The 11,083-nt window shown below is 43.3% G+C and overlaps 2 protein-coding genes across 2 annotated transcripts; one reads left to right on the top strand and one right to left on the bottom strand.

Annotated features, from left to right (window-relative positions):
• Window positions 1-2,555: 2,555 nt before the first annotated feature.
• Window positions 2,556-3,838, bottom strand: sft2d3 (SFT2 domain containing 3). The gene has a single exon (XM_080779306.1). It carries the CDS (start codon window positions 3,805-3,807, stop codon window positions 3,145-3,147), a length of 663 nt encoding a protein of 220 aa, XP_080635432.1. The 5' UTR covers window positions 3,808-3,838; the 3' UTR covers window positions 2,556-3,144.
• A 1,358-nt stretch (window positions 3,839-5,196) lies between these two features.
• LOC308326424 (dual specificity protein phosphatase 18) lies at window positions 5,197-10,272 on the top strand. Its single transcript, XM_080779305.1, has 2 exons — window positions 5,197-5,259; window positions 8,051-10,272. Exon 2 carries the CDS (start codon window positions 8,056-8,058, stop codon window positions 8,719-8,721), a length of 666 nt encoding a protein of 221 aa, XP_080635431.1. The 5' UTR covers window positions 5,197-5,259; window positions 8,051-8,055; the 3' UTR covers window positions 8,722-10,272.
• The last annotated feature ends 811 nt before the right edge of the window (window positions 10,273-11,083 follow it).

Below are 11,083 nucleotides of genomic sequence, written 5' to 3'. Positions count from 1 at the left end.
TGGTTAGAAACCTTATTTAGTCACTAGCCTTTGTGACACTTTTCAGTTCAAGAATTATAAAACCCACAGACAGAGTTAAGCACTTTCAAGCTTGATGTTCGGCATTACTTTTGTGACACAGTCAGTCATACGACAAAGTATAAAATAAGGCATTTACCGGTATTTGTAAAAGAATAATAATAATAATGATAAAAGATATAAAAATATGAAATATAGGTACAAGGTTTCTACCCGTCGCAGATTGCTTGTGGTCATTTTTACTGGCTTCCACCACCTTATATAGAAATAGATCATGTACATTGCTACATTTAGGATTCCTTTGCAACGTCTGGGCTCAGCTGGGAAGGTTCAAAACAAGGTACCGTAATAAATACATAAATAAATTGGAATATTTCCCAAAGTTAGCAGTATTATTCTGGAAGAAACAAAAAAAAACCAAAAATCGGGTCTTGTCTTAACTTGTTTACTTGCACTGACCGAAAATTGCCGATCTACAAGCCATGCATCGCAACGCATCGTGAGCTTTTTAGATCTGCCGTTTCCGGAGTGAAGAGCATTAGAGATGTCTATAGCGCTGCCTCTCCTTCAGTGGAATGAAATGGCTACGTTTATCTAAACGTTCTGTGAAACCTCAGACCTCAACTGATCACGGCACATTTGTTACTGGGGAAACCTTTCAAAGTGGTCCGGTATGGTTACAGAATGTACACTCCCCCATGTCCCAGAGTTCCCTTCAGTAAAGTACTGGCCATGTGTTTGGATCCTGGCGTCAACAAGGAAAAACAGAATGGGACTTTGAATGTGACACACACACCCCCTCTCAAGTCCTCAGAGCTCCATTTAAGTTAATTTTTAATGTCAAAATAATGGAGAGAAGCATCACTGTCTCATAGCGGGGTACCTCTCAGATTCAGGAGAGGCCTTTCCTTTTGTTTCTAGATGTACAGTTTGTCATGAGATTGTTGTTTTTTTTGTCAATTTCTTTTTGTATGAAACTATAATAGAATTTGTGCAAAGTTTACCAAAGCATTGTCTCTAGCTGTTCATTTTGTGTTTTTTATTGCCCGTTTCTATTGTTCAAAGCGTGTTAATATGCGCCGTTTCTTTAATTGGGTGAGAAGGATGGAAAACGGAGAGGGTGACTGAAGGTACCGTCATTAGTAGTACATTAGAATTAGAACTAGTAGAGTCCAATCCTAGCCCAGTATTACTTATTTTAAGGTACTGATGTGGTCCAAAAACTGGAAAAATACACGTTGCTCCATAACATGTAATGTGCAAAATCACACTCAACCATGGACAATTCCAAGCACAGTCAAAATATGGTTTCGTCTTTTTTTTCTTTTGCACATTATATACTGTGGAGCAGCATGCCGTTGTGTGGATTTGAACTTACTCAGTTAATTTATTCAGTTGACGTGTTGAGCCAGCAACAGTGCAAATGGTATGTTCAGTCACGAGCAGATGCAAAGTCGCTTTGTATTTGTGCTGCTCACACGGTCGTTGACGTCATCAGGCATGTCGGAGGAAGCCTGTCAACTCAATGTCATTGTAACTAAGATATTATATTACCAGTATATACAATATAAATACATACATTTTTAATGCCAGATTTAGCCACTGACCACAAATGTCTGATGCAAACTGCTTGACCTAGCCTAGACTCAGTCTGTTCTGCTCGGGATTGAAGCAAAAAAAATATTTCCTTGAATTACGGTTAAATCCTTTCCCACAATGTAGGGTTCATCTCGGTAAAGTGTATTGTCACTTTTATGGTCACGTGAAGTTTTAGTATTTTAGCATTAGTCAGATTTACGTATAATGGTTTCTAGTTACAGAGACAGTTGGAAATGTTCAAATTGACCTCAAGAAAGCGCCACAGCACCCAGGTACCCTGCACTAAAACCATAAGCCAGAGAAAGAAACTAGTGACCAAATTACCTTTTAACCATATTAACAATGTCACTATTTCAGACAGGCTGTTAAATGAACACATTCCCAAAAATAGCCTTAAAGGGATATTTCACTTTCAAAAATGTTTTTGGTCAATTCAATGTCTGCTCAGGCTTATTTGAACACCCTGGGCAGTTCTTAAATTGCTTGATTCAATAATTAGATATTTTATATTCATTTTAACTGCCCCGCCCCCTATACAAACCCATTATAACTTAAAACTATTTTAACCATGATAGATTCATCAAAAACACCTAAACTTTTTTGTTGACTGATAATGTCCTTCAAATACATGAGGGGGCCGTGTATTGTCATTTACTGTTTTCAGTTATTTTTTAATGACACTAGAAAAAGCTTAAATGCCTAGTAAGCGGAATGCTGGAAATCAAGCATCCACCAGTATAAGTTCAAGTGTCAGAAACGCTGCAGCTTTCAGTAGATGTATAACAAAACAAATTGTCCCTGGAATGTTCATAAAGTACACCTACACTATAGTTTGAGATGGTGCATTTATCGTAAGTTGTAATATATGACCCACTTCACCTCATTCTCCACATAAGCCACCCCTCCACATCCCCACAGAGTTTAGTGACTCAACAACATTGCCACGAGAACATTTATTGAAGAAAATTACATTAGAGAAAAGAAAAAGAAAAAAAAGCTTCACATTTTATTTACAGACTGGAATTTACAGTTATGTTTGTCAATGTTTGTTAAAAAAAAAGGTTTGGTCCCTTTTCAGAATCAGAACAACAGAGCACTTTGGAAAAGTCTTTTCACATTTAAGTCTCAAGTCCTGCACATCTCTAGACGGGTATCTGTCCCACCTACACCGAGTCATCATTGTTAAAGCTGCAATCCGTAAGTGTCATGTCCAACCCAGAATGCAAACCCTTGCTGCCTCCTGCGTGGGAGCTTCTCCCCAGCTGGCCAGGGGAAATGTTGGGTGTCAGCTTCAGGACAGGCAGTACTACTTGTCGACCAGGTGGGGTCCTAGACTCCAGCAGGTAAGGAGGAAGACCATCTCCAAGAACACCGCTAGCAACCACTGCAGATCATGTGCTAGTTTGTAATAACATACTGATTGGTTAACGTGTCATTCATTAAAATAAGTTCTGGATTGCATCTTTTAATTCAATTGAGAGTGTACAAATGGAACCAGATGGACCTCACCCAGTCACCCAACAGTACTCAGATAGGCATTGTTTTCCCAGACACCGTCCTTTTGATGGCGGACGCCGCCAGTCCTCCCATGAACTTGATGCCGGCGCTCCCGCCGGGCAGCAGGGACACCACGTACCCGACGATGACCGCCACCTGCACGATGGCCCCCAGCGCGGTGAGCACGGTGCTGTGGAGGCTGAGCGCCGCGTACAGCGTACCGCACAGGGAGCACGTGTACACGGCGGCGCCGGGCGTCGGGAAGCCGATCATCCGGCTGGGTCCGCGGAGCACCGCGGCCCCCACGATGGCGAACAGCGAGCCCAGGGACCACAGCAGGGCGAACTTGCGCGCGTAGAGCAGCAGCAGCGGCGCGTACAGCGCCGAGAGTCCGAAGCACAGCGCCGAGAAGGAGATGCACACGCCGAACGCCACCAGCCGCTGCCGGCGGCTCATCCCCGGCAGACACGGGTCCGGCTCCGCGGACCACGGCCAGGAAAAGCCGCTGCTCGACGAGCTCTGCGCCGCGGAGCCTCCTCCCCGACTCGACCACCTCCCGAACCAGCTGCCGGGCACCGGATTGCTGTCGCTCATGTCTATGGACATGCTGGAGCTGGACTGGGAGATGGTCTTGGCCCCGCCGCCTTTGGACTGGGCCAGGTATTCCTGGAGGTCTCGGTTCAAGTCCGCCATGGTGAGTAGAAACCCAAGAAACCAGCTGGCGTTTGTTGACAAATCTGCTCTTCCGGTTGTTGTCGTGGGAGTACAGGGTATTTATTTTGCCTTGGATTTCTTGGGAAGTGAGTTTTTGTGAAAGTGAAGTAATGCATAATTATTAATATATTATTAATTAAAAATTAGATGTATAATCAATAGTAATACTAGTGGAGTAATATGGACACACAAAAAGGCATATTTCACCCACAAACTTTCATATATTATCTTCTGATAGAGGCAAAACAGCACCCTATGCACGTTGGGACCTTGGGACTGCCCAGGCAGGATATGGATGTGATGTCATTCCTTTTAAACGGGATGTAAATGTGATGTCATTCATTTAAAGCAGAATGTGGATCTGATGTCAGACGTCATTAAAATGAATCATTAATTTTAATGACGTAAATTCTCAATAATTATGCTAAAGATAAGCCCTGCTAATCCTTTTTAGGGCATGGGCAGGGGTTATTGCCATGTTGGCTTGTGGTTAGTCTCGTGTTACCACTTACCACTGTTGCCTCCGCAATTAGTATTACAAATGCTTATAGCATTTGGAGATTGTGGAATAGTTATCTGGCTATGAGAGACTAGCTTGTGGTGGACATTTTTGTAAAAATTCCATTTTTGCCAACTTACAAAATGAGCAGACCAATATTACCACTTACCATAAATACTAAGGTAGACCTGACTGACCATAACAGGTCTGTAACTCTGAGAGTATACAAATGGAATTTGTGGTAGCCTATTATCAAAATAAGAACATGGTGTGTAAAATAGAAAATCTGCCACCGGCAAGGCCAAGTCCTTGCCACAGACACATTTGTATATTATGTACATATTGTGGCCCCCATGGCACCTAATGCGGGCAAGCCAATAATATTTTTCCTCAAATATGTTGTGCTCTTTTCTTGTGTCTGTCTGCACTCAGCAGCTGGCAGATCGTGTGTGTGTGTAATGTATCGTTCACATCTATCTACAAAGATTATCTCTGTCTCTCTCTCGGTCTCTCTCTGTCTCATATATCAATGTTTCGCGATACCATTGCCGATTTTGCACTGATACTGTGCATGTTCGTACGTCGATAACGATATCTTGTGCAGCCTCACAGTATGATCAAGTAAGGCATTCATTTACGAAAAGAACACAAAAAGTTAATATATGGAGATGTGAGGTTTATGCCCGACAGCAACGTTTTGCTTTTAACCATGGGGGGGTTTTCTGACAGTGACTAGTGTTTGAACCAGCTGCTCTCCTGCCAGTCTAAAATTAATCAGTCCCTTCCTATTGGCTGGCCAGCTCATTCAAGCACAACCTTTTTAGGGTATGTGTGTGTATGTGCGATTGTGCGTGCGTGTGTGCTTGTGCGCGTGTGCGCGAGAGACTACTCTCTAGTCTGGATGGGATCAAAGTGAAGGGACCAAAGACCAGGTAATCTCTCTGTCTGTCTCTCTCTCTCTCTCTCTCTCTCTCTCTCTCTCTCTCTCTCTCTCTCTCTCTCTCTCTCTCTCTCTCTCTCTCTCTCTCTCTCTCTCTCTCTCTCTCTCTCTCTCTCTCTCTCTGAAACAGTACAGTACCTGCATGTGTATAATCTAGGAACACATCACAGTGTGTTATCTATTTAAAATTTCCCACCTTTCATTGTGTTTCAGTTTTTATATAAAACAGCATAACAATGCATGGATTCTGCATAACTCGTGTTAAGTCTACTAAAAACAATATCAGTCTTAGTAGTTACATCCATGCAACTTGTGTTTATAACTGTTGTCAGTTCAGTAGAACTATCTGGTGTTGCAGTGATTTAATGCACTCACTGCATTCTCATTCTGCATACCGCCTCAGTGTGCAGTGACTGAATGTATGTCGAGTGTAAAGTGATATGTCTTTGTAAAGTGATATGTCTTTGTGTGTGTGTGTGTGTGTGTGTGTGTGTGTGTGTGTGTGTGTGTGTGTGTGTGTGTGCGTGTGTGTGCGTGCGCGCGCTGTTACTAGTGTATAACTAAGATGTTGATATTATGTACCAATTAAATAACCAATGCAATCCTCTGCATTTATGGTAAACCATAATTCATGATCACTACATGTACACTACAACAGCTTAATTTAGGTGGCATGCGTTGGATTGCATACACACAGAGACACGGAGCAGCATGAGTCATGATTTCACCAGTTGATAATGTAATGTAGATTGCACAATAACAACGTCTGACATTAGAAAGATGAGTAGCAGATAAACATGATTACTTTGCAAGTGACAACTAACATTAACCACTGAATGGATGCAGTTATACAAAGCACACCCAAATGGGGCATAACAAGGCTTAATTGATCTACCTTCATCGGGACCTGCCTTGCAGTGTTAATTTTGTTGACTAAGACTAAAAGACTATTACTAAGACTAAACAATTTCAGATGAGGACTAAAACATTTTTTTTTGTTATTCAAAAGTCTAAGACTAAATCAATTGTCAATTTTGAATCTCACAGACATGGTAACGCCCCGCCTGCCTCTGATTGGCCTGCCGACACTACCCGTCTTGCCAGACTGTCCTCCGAGACGCGGGGTTACTCCGTGGTGGGAAATAATACAAGTAGGCCTACAAGAGAATGGCGGCTTGGCACGCGCGACAGTAACTTGTAACTTTTATTTTTGTAGAAGAGGCTAACTAATAGTTTATGCTGTTTGCTTTGATTGAATGATTGATCGAACGCATATTTGTATGATTTGATTCGGGTGTGTTCTAAATTAAATTGTTAGTGTTGGTTATCGTGTATTAATCTAATTATAGTAAACTAATACTATTATACTAAAAAAGATAAAGATCAAGGGAAAATAGACCTTTTTATAGTACAATAATGTTTCAAGTTTACACTGTACACATGTAAAATAAACGGCATAAACAATATATTAGTTTGCCTCCTCTACAAAGCATAAAAGTTGTGCGTGCCAAGCTGTCATTCTCTTGTATTATATCGTACTTGTATTATTTATTTATTTCCCACCACGGAGTAACCTCTTGGCAGACTATCCAGCATGTATCCTCCACCTCGGAGGAAAGTCTGGTGCGGCCGGCAGTGTCGGTACGCCAATCAGTGGTAGGCGGGGCGTTACCATGTCTATGCTCAGACGTAGAATAGATATACGCATCGAGCATAGGAGAAAAACCAAAACCTTGCTCTCTGCTGCCTCAAGGTGGCTGTCTGTCCTCGACGCAATGCAAGCAATTGCTTGCGTTGGCTTGGGATCCGATCCCAACCGGACGGATCACGTAACTGACGTGACGTAAGGGGAGAAATTTCTCTCACCCTCCGTTGCGTAGTGCTTCTTGCGTCGATTACATTCGACTCTGCAAGGCACTTAAGACTAAATCAGAATTTGCTGTCAAAATCGCTGCTGTCTTGTGCTGCATGTTGTGCCTCGCCCCATGTAAAGTCCATCTCCTTTAGATCAGCTGTCACAGTTCGTCGCCAGGTTGTTTGGGGCCGACCTTTCTTCCTTTTCCCTGCGATCCTGGGTCCACCACAAGCATATAGTAACCTAATCTGCATACCTCTTTAGGACGGCTCGTCCCACTAAGAAATCAACCGCCTGAGGTTTTTACTTGGCCTCTCTAGGAAGTGTGCATACAAAGTTTTAAACAGCTCGGTGCAGTTATGAATTGGCCAGTTATAGCGGCACCATGAGGCTTAGTGGGAATGTTATGTGCATTAAGAATTTCCCCCAAATTGCACTCAGTGTTCATGGTTTTGGGGATTTTGTTCCAAACGGACTAATCCTGCAAACTTTGGAAGGCAATCTTAGCCAATGGGGATGGAATATGGGGCAGCGGTCCATGTTGATCACATGACTGTAGAGATAGTTTGTACCGACTGATGTATGGATAAAATGTGTACGAGTAATATAAAGAAATGTGTTTTGCAAAAATCTGCCTCATGGTGGCGCTATAACAGGAAAAACAATTGGGGCAGAGGGACGTCGTTGGCATCCAGGGAGTGTGTGTGCACAGTCTGGCATGTACCGGGCCAACGGTGCCAGAGATTACATACAAAACATACTCTCCCCATGCCTTCTGCCTGGTGGAGACAAAAATCGAAATATCTGAACCTTTCTCGAAACGGTTAGGACGATTCTGCAAAATAATTGCGATTATCTCAAATAATTGCGATTATGTAATAACTAACAGGTTGATCAGGGAGAATAATAATAAATGTGGTCTCCACAGCCTCCATGTCGCTGTCTCAGATCACCCCCACACTGTTCCTGAGTGGGGCCGAGGCTCCTCTCAATCAGGACCTGGTCTCCAAGAAGGGCATCACCCTCATCATCAATGCGACGGTGAACCATGTGTGTCCCGTGTACCGTGGCGTGGAGTGCCTCCGCGTGCCCGTCTCCGACCGGCCCAGCGCGCGCCTCGGCGACCACTTTGACCGGGTGGCAGATCGCATCCACGGGAACCGCGACGGAGGGACGTTGGTGCACTGTGCGGTAGGCATGAGCCGCTCCCCTGCCCTGGTGATGGCCTACCTGATGCGCTACCGCGGTGTGACGCTGCGCAGAGCCCACTCCTGGGTGCAGGAGAGCCGGCCCCACGTCAGGCTGAACGCGGGCTTCTGGGACCAACTGCTCCAGTACGAGAGACGACTATATGGGAGAAACACGGTCAAAGTGGCGCCGCCGGAAGAGCCGTTGACTAGCGCACTTCTCCCGCCGCCCAGCACGCCGAGGTTGGGCAGCAGGTCAGCGTTTATACAGCAACAGGTGCCCAGAGCGGTGCCCATGTCACCGTTACTGGCCCCCCGCTCCCCGTTTTTGGCCAGGTCACATATGTTGACCCAAGCCAAGAGGACGACAAGAGGGGCGAAGCATGCAAGTCTCAGATTTGGAATGATCTGAGGTTTACAGTTGTAACCAAAAATTGTCGTTTGTACGTGGTTTTATTGTTCTTCTTTTCATTGACATCAGCTCAGGCTTTAACGGTTGACCCAATCCACCACCATCAGCACCGCAGTACCCCCAAGTACCAGCTCCACGAATACACTGGATCCAAAACGATCCTCTCCAAGTAGCAATTGACAATTAACTGCCACCCACCATTATTCTCAATACTGGCATTCCACAGGTGCGTCTTTATCCAATTTTTAGCAGCATTTTTCTGTCATTTTCTGAAAAATGCTTCCAGTCCGCAAGGACCTTTGAGGTGTTTGCACACTGGTGCATTGTTTTGCTGCTGTCTTTTCCGCCGTTATAAAACCAAAAAACTGTGGGGAAAAAAATCATTATTATTCAGGTCTGAAAACGCAGCAGTTTGCAAACGGTTACCAAATATCCAGTCTGAGGTGTGTATCTGTCAATCCATCAGTCTGTCTGGTTGTGTGAACCCTGTACTATAAGTGTACTGTAAATTATGTATTTTTGTTTAATTCTGTACTATTCTGCCTTATGTGTTTGTTATGTAAGCATCTGCACACTGGACAATAATGCCCTCCTTGAGGGCTAATAAACTATCTATTTATATTGTGGGGGGGGGGGGGGCGGGCAACTCTCCGCTTCGGTGTATGTGTGTATAAACGAACGACTCAGAACACAATAGTTCTGCCTTAGAGAATGTCGGTTCCTACCTAAACTACTGCGCTGAAACTGACACAGAAGCAGTTATAGCGGACCCCCGTAGATGATGATAATGCAGCTGGTAATGAATTGATTTAATCAATTCTTGTTTTCCATAGTTGTTAAGAAGGAATTAATGAACTTACCTGAAAATGTGATTGATAAACGTTATTTTGCAAAAAATTAAACGTAAATGTTGTCTAAACCTCACTAAACCTGCACTTTAAAATGCACTGCAATAAGAAACTTTAACAAAAACTAATGGCACAGCAACAACACAATTGTCTTATCTCAAGCTATAGTTACAAGTTTATTTGGGAAAATGGTTAGTCAATGTTGTATGGTCCTGTACTCACTTTTAACCTGATGTCCCTATTTTTGCACATTTTGACATTTTCTTTTGTTCCAAAATTTCGATAGCTATTTTCATTATAAATCGTATAACGAAGTATTTATTGTCTACATTCATGTCGTAGTTGCTCTGCAGGTTCAGCACTTGTTTAGCTGCGTCCGTTTCCCTCATGTTTTTGTCTCATGTAAAGGCAGTGTAACAGTGTAACTAGTCTCAACTGGCCGGCCTGTCCACCTACGGACGGCTGCAATTCGAAACTGGCCCCTGTAAAATCGGAATCCCCCCCACCCCTTTTTCCCCTCACTGTATATGTTTCTTTTCCCTTTTTACCTCCTTTATGATGAATTCCTGTCCTGTTCTTTGGCTATATAGAAGTGTCTATTTGTACGTCTCTAAATGTTTTGATGAATTGAACAAGGTGGACCCTCTTATAACCACGTGTAATGCTTTATTGGGTCGTCCACTCACAGTTAACAGTCTTTGTATTGAGTTGTGCTTGAAATGTACTGTAATTCTGCAAACTGTTAATAAATATGTCAATCAATCAATCAAAGCAATGCAACTCCTTGCAACTGATTTACAGTTATTGGCAATGTATGTCTGTCGTCACTATCAGGTGGAAACCTGGTACGTCCAAAACCATTACTTTTCAGGAAATGGAAAATAGAACCTGAATACTTTTCATTGGTTGTCCAGAACCAGCACAAAAGCCTCAGCCCAGGCTCTGCACAGGGCCCAAATTAGCCAGCTAATTAGCCAGATAATTCTGTTGAGCTGGTCGAGTCATCATTGTGATGTCAGAACATATTGTGATGTCAGAACCTGCCAGCTCCATATATGGAGATCTATAGTGGTTTGAGAAAAAGAGAAAAAGACAACTTTATTAGAAGAGCCTTGTAGATCGGCAATTTTTGCTACTTTTGTGTGACACCATAGTATACGAAGAAGGGCACTATTTTACCCTGACAGCGACGAATTGTGTTTACGGATTTTTTTTAGAAGTATGAGTTGAGTTGCTCTTCAAACGGATACACTCATATGATCCTGTTCTCTCCAGCTCTGTGTCCTTGTAGACACCCAATTAATGCAGTCAAACACACACCCACATGTAAAACAAACTGCTGGAGCTAAAAGAACTGCTACAGTATGTAGGAGTTGTGTCACCACAAACTGGAGAGAAAAAAGAAAAAAAGAAACGGTTCTACTTCTACTCCAGGCTGACAACTTGGCACGCAATTATTACCTGACTACTGCGTGGAAACTATGACTGTGTGTGTGTGTGTGTGTGTGTGTGTG

The sequence above is a fragment of the Protomyctophum bolini genome, assembly GCF_963924005.1.
Source record: "Protomyctophum bolini genome assembly, chromosome: 12".
NCBI classification, from domain to species: domain Eukaryota; kingdom Metazoa; phylum Chordata; class Actinopteri; order Myctophiformes; family Myctophidae; genus Protomyctophum; species Protomyctophum bolini.
This window is presented reverse-complemented; position numbering and strand designations above follow the sequence as displayed.

Excerpts from the sequence above, each read along its gene's own strand:
- sft2d3 (XM_080779306.1), bottom strand. The coding sequence starts at position 3,807 with ATGGCGGACTTGAACCGAGACCTCCAGGAATACCTGGCCCAGTCCAAA.
- LOC308326424 (XM_080779305.1), top strand. The coding sequence starts at position 8,056 with ATGTCGCTGTCTCAGATCACCCCCACACTGTTCCTGAGTGGGGCCGAG.